The sequence below is a fragment of the Hypanus sabinus genome (assembly GCF_030144855.1).
Source record: "Hypanus sabinus isolate sHypSab1 chromosome Y unlocalized genomic scaffold, sHypSab1.hap1 SUPER_Y_unloc_2, whole genome shotgun sequence".
NCBI classification, from domain to species: domain Eukaryota; kingdom Metazoa; phylum Chordata; class Chondrichthyes; order Myliobatiformes; family Dasyatidae; genus Hypanus; species Hypanus sabinus.
Window position 1 is genome coordinate 851,756 of NW_026779021.1, and position 25,203 is coordinate 876,958.

The 25,203-nt window shown below is 42.3% G+C and overlaps 1 protein-coding gene across 3 annotated transcripts in view; it reads left to right on the plus strand.

Moving 5' to 3' along the window:
* The window catches only part of LOC132386022 (transmembrane and ubiquitin-like domain-containing protein 2), a 32,702-nt gene extending 25,334 nt beyond the window's left edge, over positions 1 to 7,368 (plus strand). For all 3 annotated transcript variants that reach the window (XM_059958293.1, XM_059958295.1, XM_059958296.1), the window contains exon 3: positions 6,544 to 7,368. In XM_059958293.1, coding sequence (XP_059814276.1) covers positions 6,544 to 6,895 — 352 coding nt within the window. In that variant the 3' untranslated portion in view covers positions 6,896 to 7,368. The remainder of the gene's footprint in view (positions 1 to 6,543) is intronic.
* The last annotated feature ends 17,835 nt before the right edge of the window (positions 7,369 to 25,203 follow it).

Consider the following 25,203-nt stretch of genomic DNA (forward strand, 5'->3'; position numbering starts at 1 on the left):
ATGGAGTACCTCAACAGATCTTTCTTGAGAAGATCAAGCTGTTACCTGACCCATGTTTTTTGTCACCTGTCTCCAAATAGCTTTTTTAGAAGGCATTACCCCAGAAGTTCACTTACTTTTTAAAAACCTAGACTGTGATACTTAAATGTTGTTAGAAAAGTACTAAAGGTTGTTACTAGTTTAGACAGATTGTTGTTTATTATTTGTTTGTTTATAATTGTGACTTGGATGAAGATCAGACCAAATTTAATGAGTAATTAACACAGAAAAACAAATTTCTTCTTGCAATTGTATGTATTGTTTTATTAGCCTTAATACCTTATTGTTTCATATTACATGGAACCTATCTTTTTATAGAAAAGGTGGAAAGCGGCCAGTGAATGAGTGGGCCAGTGAAGGAGTGTAGATTTGAGGGTTTGACTCGAGAGATTCTGGCAGTTTTGGCAGTTGGACTATGCAATCAAATCAATCAAAATTTGAATAGCTCAGCAGAAAGCAGTTGATCAGACAATCAAGATTTGAATAACTCAGATTCGGCAGAAAGCAGCTGATTGTGCAATCAAGGTCAGGTGACCAAGCGGTTTGAAAAGCACAAACAAATAAACAGAGAGGTAGTTCAAGTGGAGCGGCCTGTGGAAAGCAGCCAGTGAAGGAGTGGAGATTTGAGGCTTTGACTTGAGAGGCTTCGACGATAAGAGGCAGAGGATGAGTTTGTTCCCAGTTAGTCTTTACAATGCCTCCTGAGACGGTGATGTACCTCTCCTGTGAGATGTGGCTGTCTTGGGGGATCTCCCCTCTCCCACAGAGTCACATCTGCCAGAAGGGCATGCGGCTGGGCAATCTTGAAGACAGTCCGAGGGGGGAAAGTGAAGGTGAGTAGACAGGTAGTGCAGAGCACCCCTGTAGCCATTCCCCTGAATAATAAGTTTACCGTCCTGGATACTGTTGGCAGGGTTCACCAACCAGGTGTGAGCCACGGTGGCAGGGCCTCTGGCACTGAGTCTGACCCTGTGGTGCAGAAGGGTGGGACAGAGAAGAGGAGAGATGTTGGGGAGCAGACAGGAGATTTTGTGGACATGAGAAGGAAACCCGTATGGTTTGTTGCCTCCTGGGTGCCAGGGTCTGGGATGTCTCTGACTGGGTGTACAACATCCTGGTACGAGAGGGAAAGCAACCAGAAGTCATGATACATGTTGAGACCAGCAACATAGGCAGGAAGAGGGATGAGGTCCTGAAGTGTGAGTTTCAGGAACTAGGCAGAAGGCTGAAGAACAGGACCTCGAGGGTGGCGTTCTCAGGATTGCTGCCAGTGCTACGTGATAGTGATGGTAAGAGTTGGAGGAGATGGCGGCTGACTGTGTGGCTGAGGAGTTGGTGCAGGGGGCAGGGTTTTAGATTTTTGGACCATTGAGATCTCTTCTGGGAAAGGTGGTACCTGTACAGATTGGATGGGTTGCACCTGAACTCAAGGGGGAGTAATATCATGCAGGTAGGTTTGCTAGCATTGTTCGGGAGGGTTTAAACTAATTTGCAAGGGGGATGGGACCTGGACGATAGAGCAGTGAAATAAGTGCATGGAGTAAAGCCAGATCTAACATACAGAGAGGTTTTGAGGAAACAGAAGCAGAATAAAGGGTATAAAGGTAGTAAGGCAGAAGGGCTAAAGTGTGTGTACTTCAATGCAAGAAGCATCAGGAACAAAGGTGATGAACTGGATACATACATGGAATTATGATGTAGTGGCCATTACAGAGACTTGGCTGGCACCAGGGCAGGAATGGATTCTCAATATTCCTGGTTTTCAGTGCTTTAAAATGTATAAGAGAGGGAGGAAAAGGGGAGGAGGGGATACTATTACAGCTACAGAAAGGGTGGGTAATGTAGCAGGATCCTCTTTAGAGTCAGTTTGGGTGGAAGTCAGGAACAGGAAGGGAGCAGTTACTCTACGGGGGTACTCTGTAGGCCCCTTGGTAGCCGCAGAGATACTGAGGAGCAGATCGGGAGGAAAAATATTGGAGAAGTGCAAAAATAACAGAGTTATTAACATGGGTGATTTTAACTTCCCTAATATTGATTGGCACTTAATTAGTTCCAAGGGTTTAGATGGGGTAGAGTTTGTTAATTGTGTCCAGGATGGATTCCTGTCACAGTACATTGACAGGCCGAATAGGGGGAATCCCATACTAGATCTAATATTAGGTAACAAACCGGGTCAGGTCACAGATCTGTCAGTGGGTGAGCATCTGGGGGACGGTGATCACCGCTCCCTGGCTTTTAGCATTATCAGGGAAAAGGATAGAATCAGAAAGGACAGGAAAATTTTTAATTGAGGAAGGGCAAATTATCAGGCTATAAGACTAGAACTTGCAGGTTTGAATTGGGATGATGTTTTTGCAGGGAAATGAACTATGGACATGTGGTCGATGTTTAAGGATCTCTTGCAGGATGTTAGGGATGAATTTGTCCCAGTGGGAAAGATAAAGAATGATAGGGTGAAGGAACCATGGGTGACAAGTGAGGTGGAAAATCTAGTCAGGTGGAAGAAGGCAGCATACATGAGATTTAGGAAGCAAGGATCAGATGGGTCTATTGAGGAATATAGGGTAGCAAGAAAGGAGCTTAAGAAGGGGCTGAGGAGAGCAAGAAGGGGCATGAGAAGGCCTTGGCAAGTAGGGTAAAGGAAAACCCCAAGGCATTCTTCAATTATTGAAGTACAAAAGGATGACAGGGGTGAAGGTAGGGCCGAGTAGAGATAAAAGTGGGAAGATGTGCCTGGAGGCTGTGGAAGTGAGCGAGGTCCTCAATGAATACTTCTCTTCGGTATTCACCACTGAGAGGGAACTTGGTGATGGTGAGGACAATATGAGTGAGGTTGATGTTCTGGAGCATGTTGATATTAAGGGAGAGGAGGTGTTGAAGTTGTTAAAATACATTAGGATGGATGTCCCCGGGGCCTGACGGAATATTCCCCAGGCTGCTCTACGAGGCGAGGGAAGAGATTGCTGAGCCTCTGGCTAGGATCTTTATGTTCTCGTTGTCCTCGGGAATGGTACTGGAGGATTGGAGGGAGATGAATGTTGTCCCCTTGTTCAAAAAGGTAGTAGGGATAGTCCGGGTAATTATTGACCAGTGAGCCTTATGTCTGTGGTGGGAAAGCTGTTGGGAAAGATTCTTTGAGATAGGATCTATGGGCATTTAGAGAATCATGGTCTGATCAGGGACAGTCTACATGGCTTTGTGAAGGGCAGATCGTGTCTAACAAGCCTGATAGAGTTCTTTGAGGAGGTGACCAGGCATATAGATGAGGGTAGTGCAATGGATATGATCTACATGGATTTTAGTAGGGCATGTGACAAGGTTCCACACAGTAGGCTTATTCAGAAAGTCAGAAGGCATGGGATCCAGGGAAGTTTGGCCAGGTGGATTCAGAATTGGCTTGCCTGCAGAAAGCAGAGGGTTGTGGTGGAGGGAGTACATTCAGATTGGGGGGTTATGACTAGTGGTGTCCCTCAAGGATCTGTTCTGTGACCTTTACTTTTCGTGATTTTTATTAACGACCTGGATGAGGGGGTAGAAGAGTGGGTTCGCAAGTTTGCAGACGACACAAAGGTTGGTGGTGTTGTAAATAGTGTAGAGGATTGTTGAAGATTGCAGAGAGACAGTGATAGGATGCAGAAGTGGGCTGAGCTGTGGCAGATGGAGTTCAACCCAGAGAAGTGTGAGGTGGTACACTTTGGAAGGACAAACTCCAAGGCAGAGTACAAAGTAAATGGCAGGATACTTGGGAGTGTTGAGGAGCAGAGGGATCTGCGGGTGCATGTCCACAGATCCCTGAAAGTTGCCTCACAGGTAGATAGGGTAGTTAAGAAAGCTTATGGGGTGTTAGCTTTCATAAGTCGAGGAATAGAGTTTAAGAGACGCGATGTAATGATGCAGCTCTATAAAATTCTGGTTAGGCCACACTTGGAGTACTGTGTCCAGTTCTGGTTGCCTCACTATAGGAAGGATGTGGAAGCATTGGAAAGGGTACAGAGGAGATTTACCAGGATGCTGCCTGGTTTAGAGAGCATACATTATGATCAGAGATTAAGGGAGCTAGGGCTTTACTCTTTGGAGAGAAGGAGGATGAGAGGAGACATGATAGAGGTGTACAAGATATTAAGAGGAATAGACAGAGTGGACAGCTAGCGCCTCTTCTCCAGGGCACCACTGCTCAGTACAAGAGGACATGGCTTTAAGGTAAAGGGAGGGAAGTTCAAGGGGGATATTAGAGGAAGGTTTTTCACTCAGAGAGTGGTTGGTGCGTGGAATGCACTGCCTGAGTCAGTGGTGGAGGCAGATACACTACTGAAGTTTAAGAGACTATTGGATAGGTATATAGAGGAATTTAAGGTGGGGTGTTATATGGGAGGCAGGGTTTGAGGGTCGGCACAGTATTGTGGGCCGAAGTGCCTGTAATGTGCTGTACTATTCTATGTTCTATGTTCTAACATTCAGCCTATCTGGTTTAACATAAGGGAATCTGAAAATTAACTGTAATTCATGTACTAATTGATTAGAACGACATATGGAGAAGAACAAAGAACATTATTGTTTTGAGTTTCAAATACACATTCATTGCTTTATCTTTGGTTTGTAAATGAGTGATAGTTATATTCAAAAGCAGGGAGGTTTTCATTTTCATTTTTAGTATATGAACAATAACACTAGGTGTAGCGTTCCTCTACTTGTTTTTCATCCTTTGAGAAAGCATGTACACGTAGTATTTTCTTGCTAACATCATCGTTAAAGTACATTTTTCATTTGCCAGCAGTCTTTGTTAAAAGATTTGTCTTGATTACCAAACTGCTAAGTCTTAATTAACAGTTGGAGGCTACCCAGCTGTTTGGAGTTTGGAGAAAACAAGACACTTTTAAACATTAACTGATTGTTCAACAAATATGTTTATAGATGATTGATCTAAATTATGAGTTTTAAAATGTGAAGTATTTATAATTATTCTAAACATCATTTCAAAAGTTATCAATATGTTTACAGATTTCTCAGTGACTACTGAGGTGAAGGATCAAATGATCAAGGATAATTTGATGTGGATTTGTCACAGATAAAATTTAGATACTACAGTAGGTGAAAAACAAGTATATATGAATACAAAACCCTTTGATATTTTCCCAACTTCATGGGGCTTAGTTAATCACATTTGTGTATTTCATTTTGTACTATAGGGATCTAAAGATATACTCTACATGTTGTAAGATCTTGCAAGAATTTTATGTTCTGAGTTATTCTTTAAAACAGGAATCAAATCAATTTAAGTCAAAATGCAAATAATATAATTAAGCAGTTGTATTAAAAATTAGCCATGGGTCTAGGCTGACTACAACTTAGATAGTGCAAGATTTATTTACCCATCTGCAACCCAGACTGAAATCATATGTCTGTGCTTAGCTGATTTGCTGCTCTTTACATATTGGAAATTTTAACATGGACAAGATGAAGACCTGTTGAACTTCTCCATCTACAAAAATGATGGAGAAAACTAACACGAAAACAGCAGGAAGTATCTTCTGTAATGATATATATTTGTTTCTTCTAGAGTATGACTTTATTGTTAGCCAGCATTATTTTCGGATTTAGAGCTTATGAAAATAGTTTTAATATACTGTGCAACAGACACACACAATGTTGAAGGAGCTCAGCAGGCCAGGCACTAACTATGGAAAAGAGTACAGTTGATGTTTTGTACTGAGACCCTTCATCAGGACTGGAGAAAAAAAAGCTGAGGAGTAGATTTAAAAGGTGGGGTGAGAGGAGAGAGAGAAATACAAGGTGATAGATGAAAACAGGATGGAGAAGGGTGAAGTAAAGAGCTGGGAAGCTGATGGGTGGGAGAGGTATAGGGCTGGAGAAGGAGATATCTGACAGGACAGAAGACCATGAAAGAAAGAAAAAGTGGAGTGGGGCACCAGAGGCAGGCAAGGAGATAAGGTGAGAGAGAGTATCAAGGGCATGCGTAGCCTCCAATCTGAAGGCATAAACGTTGATTTCTTGAATTTATGGTAATACCCCCCTTCACCATGCACAACTACCCCATCCCCTTTTCCCTCTCTCACTTCATCTTACCTGTCCATCATCTCCCTCTGGTGCTTTTCCCCCTTTCTTATATGGCCTTTTGCCCTCTCCTGTTAGGTTCCCCTTTCTCCAGTCCTGTAACTGTTTCACCAATATCCCAGCTTTACTTCACCCCTTCCCCTCCAGGTTTCACCTATTAACTTGTGTTTCTCCCCCCCCACCCCCACCCCAGCTTTTAACTCGGCAACTCATCTTTTTTTTACCTCCAGTTCTGATGAAGGGTCTTGCCCCAAAATATCAATTGCTGTTTCCATTGATGCTGTCTGGCCTGCTGTGTTCCTCCAGCATTTTGTCCATGTTACTTGGATTTCCAGCATCTTAAGGAGTTTCTCTTGCTTTTAATTTTTTCTATTTCCTATCTCTCCAAGTTTTCTGTTTTTTTATTGTTTGTTCCTTCTCACTGGATTACAGCAAATATTTCCCAGGACGAGAGCAACAAATGAAGTTCATTTACCAAGGCCAGCTTCTGCAAGATCAGTCCCGCACTCTTAGATCGCTCAACATCAAAGACAACTGTGTTATTCATTGTAATATTTCACAAACTTCATCCTCTCCCGGCCCTGCTGTTTCTTCAATGGTGGAACAGAACCAATCTGCCCTTAATGTTGGTAATCTGATGATCCCAATTTTTGTCATCATGCTTGCTGTAGTCTGGTACTACCGCATTAACTACCGCCAGTTTTTCACTGCACCAGCCACAGTTTCCCTGGTTGGTGTTACTGTTTTCTTCAGTTTCCTTGTATTTGGCATTTATGGTCGTTAAAGGCACAATGATATTTCCTCTCTTTTCATCAATGCTTATCCAGATTAAAGTGAATATAGTGTTATTGGTCAATGTTGGAATAAAATGTGATGTTGAATCAATGTATTTACGAAAAGTAAAATAGAAACCCACTTTAGCATTGATTATCACAATGAGCAGATTTTGTGATGGGAAATTAATTACCTGATTTAAAAAGGGATATTAAGTCAAAAAACTTAATAAAATCAAATCCTATTAAATATAAATGTCCTCCAAAAGAAAATATGATCTTTTGTTGTATGTCAGGTCTTCTATATTGAATTAATATTTTTCATCTTTGTGGGTTACTGTCTGTGTATCAGAAATTTAAAAAATTTAAATTAGATTTTCAGCAAGCATTCATTTATTTGGAATTCCTGTATTTACATAGTCTGTCTAATGACTTGAGATGCGACTATGTTATTATAAAACATAATAAAATTATTGCACTAACAGGCAAGTAGAAGGTGGTAATTTTGCATGACATTATGGTATCAGTTTCCAAATGCCATAGACACTGGGTGTTCTTATTAATGGCAGTTGGCAAAGGACCTCAACAAATTAATTATTAATTCTATTACATTTGACTAGTTAACCAGCCACCCTCCTCCCCTCATCCTCATCTCCACTCCCCCTCCACCCCTCTCCTCCCCCATCCCTCACCCCTCTACCAACCAACTGAATAGGAGTGCATACACAGAAAGAGCATTCATATTTTAACAGAAGATCTTTTAAGTTAGATGTCAAATTTGTCCACATTAAGGTTGTGTTTGATGGTGCATCATTTATTCTTGCTGATGATAATTCCAGGTAAGAAATGTCCAGAAAGCTCCAAAGCCAGTGAGTACTTGAAATGTCATGAGGAGAGTTCCAACGCTGGACTACAGTCTCCTTAGCTTCAGTCAGGCCTGCCAGCCAGACTGCAAGTTTTTTCCATTTGGGAAAGGTGGGAGTCGCCATTTAGAAGATGTATAGTGGGGTCCATTGGTAATTGTACCTCCGTTAGTTTGGTAAGAGTACTGATAACCTTTCCCCACAAACCAAAAACCCCTGGGCAAATACCCATACAACATGTATAAAAGAGCGAACGGTTCCGTGGGGGCAAAATGAGCAATATGGGTCAGGAACCAGTCCCAGTTGATGTCTAATTCTCGGTGTTAGATATGCTCTATGACAAAATTTCAAGTGTATGTATCGATGATTTAGGTTTTTCAAAGCACTGGTAGCATTATCCCAAATCGCATCCCAGTCTAAGTCTTGTCCCAGTTCAGATGTATCCCTATCCCAGGCTTTCATTCCTGATGTGGGCATATATTTCTGGGAGTTTATCATAAATATATGACACTATCTGTCTTGGAGCACTCTTTATCCAACTTAACATGGGATGGTCCTATAAATTTGACCCCCAGGGAACCCCAAAGGCTTTACGAGCTCATCTTACTCTAAAGTAGAACAAAAGAGAGTGTTTATCAATATTATATTGAGATACCAGTTCTTGAAAGCTAAGGATAGTACTTTCCCCATTTATTACATGAAGAGTAATAATACCTTTATCCTCCCAAGTTGTGTTAGTGAATGGTTCCCCCCCCAATAGAAAATGATTATTGTACTATAATGGAGATGATTTGCACCATACGCTTTTAAATTTTAGGAATTTTTCTGCTTCTCTAAACATTTGTAGCATATGGGTTAAAATTGGACTGTAATACAAATCACATTTTTTGGTAGACAAACCTATGAGGAGAAAGTCCTTCAACCTTATTGGTGCTATTAGCTCTTGTTCTGTATTTTTCCATGACGAAACTTTATCCTCCTCCATCCAATAGCTAAGACTTTTTAGTACAAATGCCCAGTGATAGAATTTAAACTTTGGACATGTCAATCCCCCATCCGATTTTTTGAATTGTAGACCTGACCACTTTATATTGGGTCGTTTACCGTTCCAAACATAGTATCGTAGTAAGGAGTCCAGTTTTTGCCAATATCCTCCTGGAGACGCAAGTGGGAGCATTGAGCTGATAAAATTAATGCGGGGTAAGATGTTCATTTTAATGACCGATATATGGGCTGGGACTGATGCTGGCAGGTGTCTCCATCTGTTAATATCTTATTCTATTTTTTTTTCAAAATTAAAGAGTGATTTGTTTAAGCCACAGACTTTAATATCCAAGCAGAGTACCTCATTTGTAACCTTAATCTGGGGAGGGAGAGACATCTTACTTTTATCTGTATTAATCAGCATCAGTGCTGATTTTGACAGATTAGCTTTGTATCCTGAAAAAAATACAAATTGTTCCAGTGTTTTTAAAACATAGGGGAGATTTTGTTGAACGTTTGCCATAGAAACTGATCTGTCATTCACGTAAAGTGATACCAAATGTGATGTTGTACCTATTGTAATAGGGGAGATCTGAGGACAGTTTCTAATTAACCGTGCAAGCGGTTCAATAGATATAGTAAAAATTTAAGGGACAAAGGGTCCCCTTGTCGTGTGCCCCATCCAATGTCAAATATCACTGAGAAACCTCCAACCACAGATACACGGTCTGAGGGATTAGCATACAATGTTCGAATCAACTAGGAAGGGGAGGAGGGAAGAAAGAGAGCGGTAGTGATAGGGGATTCTATAGTCAGGGGGGTAGATAGGAAATTTTGTGGGGAAGATCGGGAGTCTCGGATGGTATGTTACCTCCCTGGTGCCAGGGTCCGGGACATCTCAGATCGGGTGCAGGTTATTCTCAAGAGGGAGGGCAAGAACCCAGATATTGTGGTCCACGTAGGGACCAGTGACGAGGGTAGGATAAGTGAGGGGGTCCTGCATAGTGAGTTCAGGGAGTTAGGTGCGAAGCTGAAGGGCAGGACCTCCAGGGTAACAATCTCAGGATTGCTACCTGTGCCACGTGTGAGTGAGGCAATGAACAGAAAGATTATAAAGATTAATACATGGCTGAGAGGATGGTGCAGGAGGGAGGGCTTCAGGTTTTTAGATAATTGGGCTGTGTTCCAGGGAAGGTGGGATCTGTTCCCATGGGACGGTTTACACCTGAACTGGCGCGGTACTAACATTCTTGCAGGAAAGTTCGCTAGTGCTTCTCGGGGGGGGGGGGGGTGGGTTTAAACTAAATTTGCACGGGGCAGGGATCCAGAATGCGAGAGAGGATAGCGAGATGAAGAATAAAGGACAGGTGGGGACTACACGGTTCTGGAATATTAAGTGTGTAATAGAGAAAGGTGAGGCGGAACAAGTGATAAGGAGGACACATGTACAGAGGGATGGTCTGACAGAACATGGAGTTAAATGTGCAGAAAGAATAAGTAAATTTAGGAAGGACAACAAAATTCAAGGGGCGTATAGCCCGATGGAAGTTCGGGGAGCTGGGTTAAGCACTATAGGCAGCGATTTAAACACAGAGAGGAGAAATGGGCTAAAAATTCTATATCTGAATGCACGAAGTGTCAGAAATAAGGCGGATGAGCTTGAAGCTCAGGTGCGAATGGGTAACTATGATGTTGGGTTAACGGAGACATGGCTGCAGGGAGATCAGACCTGGGAAATGAATGTACAAGGGTATACATGCTATCATAGGGTCAGAAATGTGGGCAGAGGGGATGGGGTGGCCCTGTTGGTGAGGAGTGAGATTCAGTCCTTTGCAAGGGGGGACATAGGATCAGGAGAAGTAGAGTCTGTGAGGATAGAATTGAGGAACAGTATGGATAAAAAGACCCTAATGGGTGTTGTCTAAGGCCACCAAACAGTAGCATGGATATTGGGTGCAAGTTGAATAGGGAGTTAACATTGGCGTGTGGCAAAGGTAATGTTGCAGTAGTTACGGGGGATTTCAACATGCAGGTGAACTGGGAGAATCAGGTTGGTGCTGGACCCCAGGATAGGGAGTTTGTAGTGTGCCTACGGGATGCATTCTTGGAACAGCTTGTACAAGAGCCGACCAGGGACAAGACTATTCTGGATTTAGTCTTGTGTAGTGAACAGGATTTGATAAGCAATCTTGAAGTAAAGGAGCCATTAGGAGGTAATGACCATAATATGATAAGTTTTTGTCTGCAATTTGAGAAGGATAAGGGCAGATTGGAGGTGTCAGTGTTGCAGTTGAACAGGGGAAACTATGGAGCCATGAGGGAGGAGCTGGCCAAAGTTGACTGGATGGATATCCTAACAAAAGACAGTGTAACAGCAATGGCAGGTATTCTTGGGAATAATGCACAAGGTGAAAAATCAGTTCATTCCCCAGAGAAGGAAGGATTCAAAGTGGGGAAAGGGGCCACAGTGGTTGACAAAGGAAGTCAGAGATTGCATGGCATTAAAAAAAAGGAAGTATGACAGAGCTAAGGTGAGTGGGAGGACAGATGATTGGGAAATTTTTAAGGAACAGCAGAACTTAACTAAAAAGGCAGTACAGGGAGAAAAAAATGAGGTACGAACGCAAGGAATATAAAGGAGGATAGCAAAAGCTTTGTTAGATATGTGAAGAGAAAGAAGATAGTTAAGAACAATGTTGGGCCCTTGAAAAATGAATTGGGTGAAATTGTTATGGGAAACAGAGAAATGGCAGAAGCATTTAATAAGTACTTTAGATCTGTCTTCACTAGGGAAGACACAGGCAATCTCCCAGATGTATGGATGGGCCAAGGACATAGGGTAACAGAGGAAATGAAACAGACTGACATTAGGAAGGAAATGGTGATGAGTAGACTGATGGGACTGAAGGCTGACAAATACCCAGGTCCAAATGGTCTGCATCCTAGGGTACTAAAGGAGGTGGCCCTGGAAATTGCGGATGCATTGGTAATTATTTTCCAATGTTCCTTAGATTCAGGATCAGTTCCTGAGGATTGGAGAATGGCTAATGTTATCCCACATTTTAAGAAAGGAAAGAGGGAGAAAATGGAGAACTATCGTCCTGTCAGCCTAACATCAGTAGTGGGGAAGATTCCATTATTAAAGATGAAATAGTGGCATATCTAGGTAGCAGTGATAGGTTTGGGCTGAGCCAGCATGGATTTACTAAGGGCAAATCATGCTTGACTAATCTATTGGAGTTTTTCGAGGATGTAACCAGGAAGTTAGACAAGGGAGATCCAGTGGATGTAGTGTACCTCGATTTTCAGAAGGCATTTGATAAGGTCCCACATAGGAGATTGGTGGGTAAAATCGGAGCTCATGACATTGGGGGGAAGACATTGACATAGATAGAAAACTGGTTGGCAGATAGAAAGCAAAGGGTAACAGTGAATGGGTGTTTCTCGGAATGGCAGGTGGTGACTAGTGGGGTGCCACAGGGCTCAGTATTGGGACCACAGCTGTTTACAATTTACATCAACGATTTAGATGAAGGCATTGAGAATAACATCAGCAAGTTTGCTGATGATACTAAGCTGGATGGCAGTGCGACATGATGAGGATGTTAGGAGGATTCAGGGTGACTTTGATAGGCTAAATGAGTGGGCAGATGACGTTTAATGTTGTTACGAATCCCGTAACTGGGTCACTTACCAGCAAAGATAGAGAGGTCCGTTGAAGTCTGATGATACTATTTTTAACAGTATTAGTAAAAATACACAAAAATAATAACAGTGCATATATACAGATAATATACATCATCCTAAATCTGAAAGTGCGGGTATAATAATAATCAATAAGAAATAAGCTCTATCGTTGTCTAGGGGATAATGTATTGTCTGATGGAAATATAAAGTTCACTCAGTTCATGCAGGCTGCAGCCATTGTAATTGTTGAAGAGAGAAAGAGAGAGATGGGATGGGAACAGTTACCTCTACGGGTTTTTTTACAACCTTCCTTTATGTTTTCAATCCGTCAGGTGTCTCGTTGCTGTGGCCATTCAAGTGTGACCTCTCCTTTAGCTAAACCTGTCTTCCGTGGTGAGCCCGCCACCCAAGCAAGGGAGGACGCACACGAGCCCCCACCGGCTGTCGCTATAAAACACTGTCATGGGATTTCTAGTGTTTCTCCTGGTGCATCTAAACGGGTTGTCCCCAGACCCCTCTTTTATCCTTACTCACAGGGTCTCAGATGTCAGTCAGGTTGGGATGATGCAATCCCTCAGCCAGACCACTCTGGTTGTCCCCTGAGGGGTTTCAATGAATAGTACAGTACTCAATACACAATTCCGTCTCCAAGAGACAATGGCAGTGATCATTGGTTCCATTCCACTGAGGCCAGGACACATTCCAAACCTTGTGTATTCTGCATGTCTCCCTCATTTACTGGGTCCCAGACCCGAAATAATAGCGATCTTGCGATTCTCAAAAAGGAGGGGCCGACTTTGTACCCTTCAGCCCCTCAGAGTTGCTTCACATTCATCACACCCCCTTCCTTCTAGGATTTTTACCACCGTTAAAAATGAATTAATACAGAGTCTTACAGGATTTCAGAATCTAACACAATACAAAAGAGTTTTTTTTTCATTAATTCAGCATCTTTAATATCTTAATATCTTGTACCTTAATAAATTCTTGTAATCTTGTTATTAAACACCAATTTAATAACCACCTATTTTTATTCCTTTTCTTCAGCAAACAAAAACTAAAGAGTTGTGATCTTAGCTTACGTGTATATTACAAAAGTTCATGCAAATACTAATCTTTATTTTACTTTCAAACTTAACAGTCAATCTTCCATGGTGTTGTCTTTATTATTTACATGCTTTGTCGAAATCCCTTAAAACCGGATCCTGTTATTTAAAGTGAAATCCCGTCAACCCTCGCCCCTTTTCCAGTTAACTCCCACGTGGTTACTTTGCGCACCAGTGTGGAATAGACTTTCGCATGCTCCTTTCATAGGAGTTATTTTATCAACAATGTTTTCCAAACTTAGCCCATTTGCTGAATTTCCACACAATTCTTTATTTTTAAGCAAGTTGTTAGTTTTATCTTCAGGACCCTTCATTCTATTGGTTTTCAGGTTAACATCTGCAAGCGATCCCTCTTTGTCCAAACAACATTTCAAATTCTGCCTCTTCACACCACACCCTTGAATAACAATAGTGTGTGGGGCAACTTTACATTCCAAATCAACCTGTAATTGATTCGCAGGCACCTTGGTAACAAACCATTGTTCCTTCAGCCTGGTTACTGCTTCTGACACCAATCCAGACTTTAAACTTTCTTCATTCAATTTAGGAACTACACTTTTCCCTTTTCCTTCAATAATAATATCCACATCACCACCTTTTATCTCCTCACTAACTTCTAACACACCTTCGAACACAAACAACTGGGAATTCTCACTTCCCACTGTTACCAAGGTTAACCCTTTCTTCACTGAACCACATCCATCTGACCCACAAGAACTGCATTCCTTTTTAACTGAATCAAATACCTCAGACTTTTTCTGAGCTCCATTACTAGGTTCAGTACCACGTGCATCCACATCTTGAACACAAACGGGACATCTGCCTCTTCCAGGCTTTCAATACCCATCCCCTTTTCAAATTCTAAGTTCCCCTGATCCTCCCAGTTACTCTCTGGGCAACTCCCTTCCGGAGTAAACTCAACCCTGCGGGCTGAAACAACCTCATCTGCCACCCCAGCAGACTCCTTCAAGGTAATGGCATCCTTTTCATCTAGGACTGCCCTCATTTCATTATCGGGAACACATTTAAAATTTTCAACTTCTTCAGACAGTTCTGCCAAACCAGACAGATCATCCATGTCCAACCCTGGACCTTTCAACAGCCTTATCTGTTTCTCATTTTTACTCCGTGCCTCTATAAAATTCCTCCTGGCCAAGGGTAGGTCTACCTCCTCTCCTTTACTCTCTTTCACCTCCCTATTCTCTGTTTTACCACCCTCTAACCCCTCTTGGTACAGGGTCGGTAAAAACGTCTCAGCCAAATTGATACTGGCCTGAATTAAACTGGTTTCTTTCTCAGCTGCCTTTCTCGACATGCTGCGAGTGGTTGCCACCACCAGCTAAATCATTACCCAGAAGGATGTCTACATCAGTTCTCGGAAATTTTGATTGCACCCCTATTTCAACTGGTCCAGATACCAGCTCACAATTTATAATGATTCTATGCAAAGGCACAGCTTCTGTCCCTTTTCCTATGCCTCTCAAAGCCACCTCTCCCATCTCGGGACCAAAATCTAGTACCGTACTGCGAATCAATGATAGCTCAGCTCCAGTGTCTCTTCAGATCCGCACTGGAACTGGTGTGTCTCCCTCTTTCACAGACACGGTTCCTTCTGAAATAAATTTCTCAGGCCCCTCTTATATTCTGTCTACCTGGGGCTTTCTCATCGATTTACTGATCGACACAATACACCCTGTAGGGACTGCTGCTTTCCATTTTCCTGTCTTCTTCCTCGGAGCAAAGCACTTAGATGCAATATGACCCACCTTTCCACAATTAAAACAGGTCAAGCCAGGACCCCTCCTGCCATCTTGCCTTTCCCCCTCCTTATTTTCACCACTAGCTCCCAGTGGGATCTCTGCCTCAGCCGGCGGGCTTTCTCTACCGTTCCCACGGTCTTTCTGGTAACTCTTATTCGAGGAAAACTTTGTCTTGTGGGTTAGGTCATATTCATCTGCGAACCTGGCAAATTCGGATATGGACTTACTCGGCTTCTTGTTCAAATACATCTGGTTATCATCCGAAATACAACCTTTAAATTCCTCAATCAGAATTAACTCTCTGAAACGCTGAAAATCTTCTTCCACTATTTCTGCTGCACACCAACGATCCAAGAGCACACCCTTCTCATAGGCAAACTCTGCATACGTCTGATTCCACCCTTTCTTTAAATTTCTGAACTTTTGTCTATAGGCCTCAGGTACCAATTCGTAGGCCCGAAGAATGGCCTATTTTACTCCCTCATAATTCTCACACACCTCCTCCGCCTTGGACAACATGCATATGCATGCAAATGCCCGTTGTGCATTCCCTTTTAACACACTTTGTAATAACACTGATCTCTTGGCCACTTCTGACTCACTGCCACCTTTTCAAAATGCAAGAAATAACTATCAACATCGGTCTCATCGAACGGAGGTACTAACCTAAACTCCCTACTAACATTAAATCTCTCCTCTCGGTCTGGCCCTTGAGCTCTTTGCTCTTGCCTGAACTTCTCCATGTCCAACTCATGTTGCCTCTGTTTCTCCTTCTCCTCATACTCCCTCTCCTTTTTGGCTCTCTCCTTCTCTTTTTTTGCCCTTTCCTTCTCTTGTTCAGCTGCTTCCAACTGTTTTAACTTAATTTCATGCTCCCTCTTCACCTCTTAACTCCTTTAGCTGGAGCTCATGCTTCCTTTCCTTTTCTGCTCTTTCTGTTTCCTTTTCGGCTCTTTCCTTCTCTTTTTCGGCTGCTTCCAGCTGTTTTAACTTAGTTTCATGTTCCAATCTTAATTTCTCCAACTCTAACTGAGCCGTCCCACTAGCTGGTACCTTTTCAGGGATATTTTCCAATACCTCAGCTGAAAACACATTCTTCACAATATAATACTGAGTTATGGCACTCCGCACCTCCCACTTTTTCATTGACAACCTCACCTCTGCGAGGTTTAGTCCTTTCGCAATATTTATCAAGTCCGACCTTATGGCAGCCTCTAGCGCCTCCAGAGTCAGGTTTTCTATAAATTCATCCACGTCCATCTTTGCTGGTTTCCCGTCTGGTTACCCGCGCAACCAGACCCACGTTTGGATTTAAAAGCCCGATTTACTGGCCCTCCAATTTGGTATCAAATCTTGAGACGATGCCCCAAGTTGTTATGAACCCTGTAACTGGGTCACTTACCAGCAAATAGAGACATCCATTGAAGTCTGATGGTACTATTTTTAACAGTATTTATTAGTAAAAATACACAAAAATAATATCAGTGCAAATATACAAATAATATACATTGTCAATCCTAAATCTAAAAGTGCGGGTATAATAATAATAAGAAATAAGCTCTATCATTGTCTAGGGGATAATGTATTGTCTGATGGAAATATAAAGTTCACTCAGTTCATGTGTTGCAGTTGTTGGGGAGAGAGATAGGATGGGAACAGTTACCGCTACGGGTTTTTTCCAACCTTACTTTATGACTTTGATCCATCAGGTGTCTCGTTGTCGTGGCCGTTCAAGTGTGACCTCTCCTTTAGCTAAACCGTTCTTCCGTGATGAGCCCGCCACCCAGGCAAGGGAGGACACACACGAGCCCCCACCGGCTGTCGCTATAAAACGCTGTCACGGGATTTCTAGCGTTTCTCCTGGTGCGTCTAAAGGGGTTGTTCCCCAGACCCTCTTTTATCCTTACTCACGGGGTCTCAGATGTCAATCAGGTTGGGATGATGCAATCCCTCAACCAGACCACTCTGGTTGGCCCCTGAGGGGTTTCAATGAATAGTACAGTACTCAATACACAATTCCGTCTCCAAGAGACAATGGCCGTTATCAATGGTTCCATTCCACTGATGTCAGGACACATTCCAAACTTTGTGTATTCTGGATCCCTCTCTCTCTCTTGGGTCCCAGACCCGAAATAATAGCGATCTTGCGATTCTCAGAAAGGGGGGGGGGGTGCGACTTTGTACCCTTCGGCCCCTCGGAGTTGCTTCACATTCGTAACAATGTGAATAAGTGTGAGGCTATCCACTTTGGGAGTAAGAACTGGAAGGCAGATTATTACCTGAACGGTGTAGAGTTAGGTAAGGGAGAAATACAAAGATCTCAGAGTCCTTGTTCATCAGTCACTGAAGGTGAATGAGCAAGTGCAGCAGGCAGTGAAGAAGGCTAATGGAATGTTGGCCTTTATTACAAAGGGAATTGAGTACAAGAGCAAGGAAATTCTTTTGCATTTGTACAGGGCCCTGGTCAGACCACACCTGGGGTATTGTGTACAGTTTTGGTCTCCAGGGTTAAGGAAGGACATCCTGGCTATAGAGGAAGTGCAGTGTAGATTCACGAGGTTAATTCCAGGGATGTCTGGGCTGTCTTACGCAGAGAGGTTAGAGAGACTGGGCTTGTACACGCAGGAATTAAGGAGGTTGAGAGGGGATCTGATTGAAACATATAAGATTATTAAGGGATTGGACAAGATAGAGGCAGGAAATATGTTCCAGATGCTGGAAGAGTGCAGTACCAGGGGGCAACGTTTGAGAATAAGAGGTAGGTCATTTAGGACAGAGTTAAGGAAAAACTTCTTCTCCCAGAGAGTTGTGGGGGTCTGGAATGCACTGCCTCAGAAGGCAGCGGAGGCCAACTCTCTGGATGCTTTCAAGAAGGAGCTAGATAGGTATCTTACGGATAGAGGAATCAAGGAATATGGGGACAAGGCAGGAACCAGGTATTGATAGTAGATGATCAGCCATGATCTCAAAATGGCGGTGTAGGCTCAAAGGGCCGAATGGTCTACTTCTGCCTATTGTCTATTGAATCATATTGATAAATTTATCACCAAACTTAAATTCTTCTAGAACTCTCCGAAGAGCTGGCTATTCAAGGCAATCAAATGCTTTTTCAGCATCTAGTGTCGTGGTTTCTCGTGCCCCACAAAAGATTAGGAGACGTATAAGATTCTTCAAGAAGGGTTAAACTTTAATTTGTAAATCAAAGCTGAGACAGTAATTGAGCTAGTCTCTGATTGCCCACCGATCTTTGGACACAGCATTTTTTATAGCAATCTCCTGGTCCAGTTGCTATAGTTGTGTATCCCACGTACCACACGTACATCTTGTCCCTACTGTTTCTACCCATTGACTTAATCATGTTCTAATCTACATCTCTTAGCTACCTCTCATTAACCCACCATTGTCTTTTACATTCAATTGGATACATGCATAGCAAATAGCAAACTCAGAACTGACCAATGTTCTAATCAGCATCTCTTTAGCTACCTTTCATTAACACACCATTGTCTCCTACATTCTTAATATTTCATTCTCCTGCTAAATTGGGTACATGCATAGCAAATAGCAAGTTCAGATTATATAATTTACATCTCTTAACTTCCTCTAACACACCATTGTCTTTTACCTTCCTAGGATTTCATCTTGGATACATGCACAGCAAGTCGACCACACAGTCTTGGCCACACAGCAAACAATGCAACCTTTATTCTCCATTTTGGATACATGCATAGCAAGCTGACTACATAGTTTTGGTTACACAGCAAATAATGCAACTTTTATACTCCAATACTAGAAATAGCAGGCCACAGGCAGGCTGGATTTTATGTGTTGCACTCAGTATGTGTTAGAGCAGGCAAATATTATCAGTTTTGAGACATCCCCTGATAAAGCCCGTTTGATCTGGGCTAATTATTTTCCCGTCTACTGGCTAAGACTTCAGAAAATATCTTGAGGTCGGCATTTATCAAGGAGATTGGACGGTTACTGGCACACTCCAAGGGGTCCTTACCGGGCTTAGTTATAACTGTGATCAGGGCTGCGTTTAGCTCTCTATGGAAAGTTCCATTTCCAATAGCATAATTTAATGTTTCTAACCACACTGGTCCAAGAATATCCCAACGTGCTAGGTAGAGTTCCACAGGTATGCCATCTATACCCGGCGTATGGCCTTATTTGTAGTTTTGGCTGCTTTAAGTAGCTCATCCAGTGTAATAGGAGAGTCTAGAGTTTTGGTGTCCTCTAATGACAATGCAGGGAGGTCTAATCCATTAAAAAAATCTGCAAAGTCATTCTCAGAAGGAACTGAGCCACTTGTATACAATTATATAACCATATAACAATCACAGCACGGAAACAGGCCATCTCGGCCCTCCTAGTCCGTGCCGAACTCTTAATCTCACCTAGTCCCACCTACCCGCACTCAGCCCATAACCCTCCATTCCTTTCCTGTCCATATACCTATCCAATTTTACCTTAAATGATACAACTGAACTGGCCTCAACTACTTCTACAGGAAGCTCATTCCACACAGCTATCACTCTCTGAGTAAAGAAATACCCCCTCGTGATTCCCTTAAACTTCTGCCCCCTAACTCTCAAATCATGTCCTCTCGTTTGAATCTCCCCTACTCTCAATGGAAACAGCCTATTCACTTCAACTCTATCTATCCCTCTCAAAATTTTAAATACCTCGATCAAATCCCCCCTCAACCTTCTACGCTCCAATGAATAGAGACCTAACTCGTTCAACCTTTCTCTGTAACTTAAGTGCTGAAACCCAGGTAATATCCTAGTAAATCGTCTCTGCACTCTCTCTAATTTATTGATATCTTTCCTATAATTCGGTGACCAGAACTGTACACAATATTTCAAATTTGGCCTTACCAATGCCTTGTACAATTTTAATATTACATCCCAACTTCTGTACTCAATGCTCTGATTTATAAAGGCCAGCATTCCAAAAGCCCTCTTCACCACCCTATCTACATGAGAATCCACCTTCAGAGAACTATACACCATTATTCCTAGATCTCTCTGTTCCACTGCATTCCTCAATGCCTTACCATTTACCCTGTATGTTCTATTTGGATTATTCCTGCCAAAATGTAGAACCTCACACTTCTCAGCATTAAACTCCATCTGCCAACGTTCAGCCCATTCTTCTAACTGGCATAAATCTCCCTGCAAGTTTTGAAAATCCACCTCATTATCACAACACCTCCTACCTTAGTATCATCGGCATACTTACTAATCCAATTTACCACCCCATCATCCAGATCATTTATGTATATTACAAACAACATTGGGCCCAAAACAGATCCCTGAGGCACCCCGCTAGTCACCGGCCTCCATCCCGATAAACAATTATCCACCACTACTCTCTGGCATCTCCCATCTAGCCACTGTTGAATCCATTTTATTACTCCAGCATTAATACCTAACGACTGAACCTTCTTAACTAACCTTCCATGTGGAACTTTGTCAAAGGCCTTGCTGAAGTCCATATAGTCTACATCCACTGCCTTACCCTCATCAACATTCCTCGTAACTTCTTCAAAAAATTCAATAAGGTTTGTCAAACATGACCTTCCACGCACAAATCCATGCTGGCTACTCCTAATCAGATCCTGTCTATCCAGATAATTATTAATACTATCTCTAAGAATACTTTCCATTAATTTACCCACCACTGATGTCAAACTGACAGGTCTATAATTGCTAGGCTTACTTCTAGAACCCTTTTTAAACAATGGAACCACATGAGCAATACGCCAATCCTCCGGCACAATCCCCGTTTCTAATGACATCTTAAAGATCTCCGTCAGAGCTCCAGCTATTTATACACAAACTTCCCTCAAGGTCCTGGGGAATATCCTGTCAGGACCCAGAGATTTATCCACTTTTAAATTTCTTAAAAGCGCCAGTACTTCCACCTCTTTAATTGTCATAGGTTCCATAACTTCCTTACTTGTTTCCCACAGCTTACACAATTCAATATCCTTCTCCTTAGTGAATACCGAAGAGAAGAAATCATTCAAAATCTCCTCGGCTCCACACATAGCTGACCACCCTGATTCTCTAAGGGGCCAATTTTATCCCTCACTATCCTCTTGCTTTTAATATAACTGTAGAAACCTTTAAAGTATTCTTTAAAGTAATTCGTGAATGTATCATTTATTTCCTCTGTTGAAGATACTACTCATGTTTAGCACATCTAATCGCTGGTATAGATCTTTTAGCTTCCTGTTGTTTGAGTTCCTGTTAGTGCCAAAAGATGGCCTGGTCTGCTGCCTTCTGCATAATACTTAATGTTTGTTTAAATGGATAATATATTCTGCCCTGCTTCTTAATAGATCATTTAATTCTGTTTATTTTGTTTTGAGCTCGTTTTCTTTTGTTATAGTGTATCTCCTTACATTGTTCTATTATGGTGGAAATCTTCTGAAGCCATTAATATCTTGAAGAATAGTAATACCTTTATCCTCCCAAGTTCTGTTAGTGAATAGTTTCCCCCAGATAGAAAATCATTATTGTACTATAATGGAGATGATTTGCACCATACGCTTTTAAATTGTAGGATTTTTCCTGCTTCCCTAAACACTTGTAGCGTGTGGGTTAAAATTGGACCGTAATACAAATCACATTTTTTGGTAGCTGGGAACGAAACTAATGTCACATGACACCCACAGGGATGGAAACTGTGGTCACGTAAACAGCTCATTCAATGTAATTTAAACTTGGAATTTACCTACGCCTCGTCACTCTGCAATTCACCGCCAAAATGGTAGTTGGCGACAGCACATCATATTGCGGTTGGAGCTAATAAATGTTGAACAGGGGTTACTTTTATTGAAATTACTGCAATGCAGAAAAGAGAAAAGACGTGGGAGGAGATGGTATGTACGACTATTGAACAGATTGAGGCAGAGACAGTGCATTTCAGAATATTTTTGGGTGTCAGCAGGTAGATTGGACGATTTTGTTCATCGTCTCCAACCATTTATTTCGCGTCAGTGTACACACTGTATGCCTATAGACAGGAGGAATGTGATACTACCAAGCGGACTAATCACTGTTGTTGCGGTCTGCATCACTGCGACGCGCAGTTACATTTTTGGAGAGGTGCACGTAGGGTAGCGTTCATTTGACACAGAGGTATAAATCAGCCTGGTGCCCATGAAAGTAAACAAGTCTGGAGACATAACCCGAAATTAAGTTATTCAAAACACAGTGCTGTTTTCAGCTTCATTCTTGATGAAGTTTGACATTTGGCTGAGTTTATTATTACCTTAGGACTAGGGTCAGCAACCTTTACCACTGAAAGAGCCACTTGGACCCGTTTCCCACAGAAAAGAAAACACTGGGAGCCGCAAAACCCGTTTGACATTTAAAATGAAATAACACTGCATACAACGTTTTGTTTTGCCTTTATGCTATGTATAAACAAACTATAATGTGTTGCATTTATGAAATTGATGAACTCCTGCAGAGAAAACGAAATTACATTTCTGCATGCAACAAAAACATTTTGAACTCCGAAAAAAAGACGTTGGGTTGAAGGTTACTTTTAAGTAAAATACTCAACGTCTATTTGAGTCCTTCTTGTATTTATGAAAAACGCCAAACTTGAATTTGCCGCCAGCAGCAAACCAAAAATAACGTCAGCCAGCTGTTAACCTGAAAAATAAAAGGACTATTTCACTGAACAATGAAAACATTTGAATATACGTAAAATAATAGGCAATTAAAATATTTATCATACTTGTTCAGGTTGACTCACGCCTGACAATGCAGTCGTATTCAGTAGGGATGGATCGATGCTTAGGGGAGTGACCGGGAAGGATAATGTGTTTTTTTCCTCTCTGAACTCACAGAAGCGTTTCCCAAACAATGTTTGCATTGCGATGATTGCAGAATGTAAATACTCCGAATTTATCATGTCGTGACCTTGTTTGAACTCTCTCAAATTGGGGAAGTGAGACAAAGTGCCTTTCTGTAAATCTCTGGCAAGCACTGTCAACTTGCGCTCGAATGCCAAAACATCCTCCAACATGTGCAGGGCTGTATGTGCTTACCCCTGAAGAGCTGTGTTCAGCGTGTTCAGGTGCGCTGTCATGTCTACCATGAAGTGTAGCTTTTACAGCCACTCTGGCTGTTCCAGCTCAGGAAAGGTGAGCCCTTTGCTGCCCAGGAAAGTTTTCACTTCTTCCAGACATGCGACAAAGCGTTTCAGCACCTCCCCTCTGGACAGCCAGCGATAAAAACACGTTGTAGCAGTGCGCTACACACAGTCAGTAAACTGCAGTCAAAGATAGCTTTATTCGAACTAAACAGCCTTGCTTTTAAGCCTCCCTCAACCCGCCCCCCATGGGCGCAGATGCTCCAAAAGACACGTACTCACAAACCCCCGTAGGCTATCTCCCTTAGTCTGAACGCTGGCTAATTGTGAGCCGGTTCGGATGTGTCAGGAAATGGGTCGCCACAACGTCTTATTTAGATTGTACAAGATCACCATAATCTTCAAATTTAGATTTACATTTCAAAAACTAACAAACTAACATAAAATACATTTTAATTAAATACTGACCACGTAGCGGTGTGCTACACGCAGCGCTAAAATTACGACACGGAGTCGGTAACTGCAGTCGAAGGAAAAAATCTTCAGCCTCACTTTTAAGCCTCCCTCAACCTGCCCCCCGTGACGCAGAGGCTCCAAAGCTCTGTGCTCGCAAACCCCCGTAAGCTTGTGAGTCGGTTCGGATGTGCCAGGAAAAGGGTCGCCACAACCAATTATTTCCCAAAGCAACAGGGAGCCGCAGCACAGACATAAAAGAGCCACATGTGGCTCCGGAGCCGCAGGTTGCCAACCCCCGCCTTAGGAAGTAAAAGATAAGTATATTCTAGGCAGACTTGTAACACATTACCATGTTATCCTTGTACTAACAAGTTGACTGAGCCATTGCTTTAAAACACTGAACTGCAATACTCAAAAACAAACTGGCCCCTTAATTAACTATATACAAAAGTGCATCAAATGACTTTCCAATAAAAGAAAATTTCACACCTAGGATGCTAATGCCGCTGCCTGTTAGATTGCAGATAGAGTCTGGTCGGAGCTCTTAATGCAATTCCATTTCCTCCTGAGGGGTGTGTGGACTTTGCCCAGGGTTTTCTTCCATATCTCCCAGCACTGATGAGTTCAGGGCTTCTTTCGCTTCCTCTGCCAGGTTAAACGACATCCTCATTGTATTTACATTAATATATTGATACATGTTTAATCTCTGACTTATTCCATGACTGCTTTCCTAATCATGTATCACGTTATTATAAAGAAAATACAATAAACTTGCTGAAGTTCAGAAAGAAAATGGAGAGAGTAAATAATAATCCAGAGATACTGGCCATGGGACAGATGCACTGCCTCCTGGCTGGTCAGAGGACACACCACATGCCAATCAACATTTGGTCCCTCCCAACTAATCAATGCACACCTAAATTATAGGTCACCTTAATTGGATTATCTCACCCAGCCCCATGCTTTAAAAGGTGAGACTTGCCCTTGGCTCACCCTCTCTTACAGACCACCTCATTGAAGGTAAGTGCATTGATTTATGTTTGGGAAGGTCTATCGTTTGTCCTGGTAAGGGAGCCGCAGCTATTCAAGGTCAAAGGAGAATAGCTGTCGTAGTGCTTTTCCCTTGTTCCTTGTTCGTGTAACTGTACCCTGTCCCCACACCGCTTCCTGTGTATTGTAGTTGCTTGTGTTGACCCGACTTCCCTTGTAAATAAATTCCTTATTATTAAAACTGTGAGTGTCCAGGCCTCTACTGTTGAGACGAAGAACCAGTTATTTCCATCACAACATTTGGCGCTGCAAGCAGGGTCTCACAGATTTTGGCTGGACACAAGCACAGGGGATA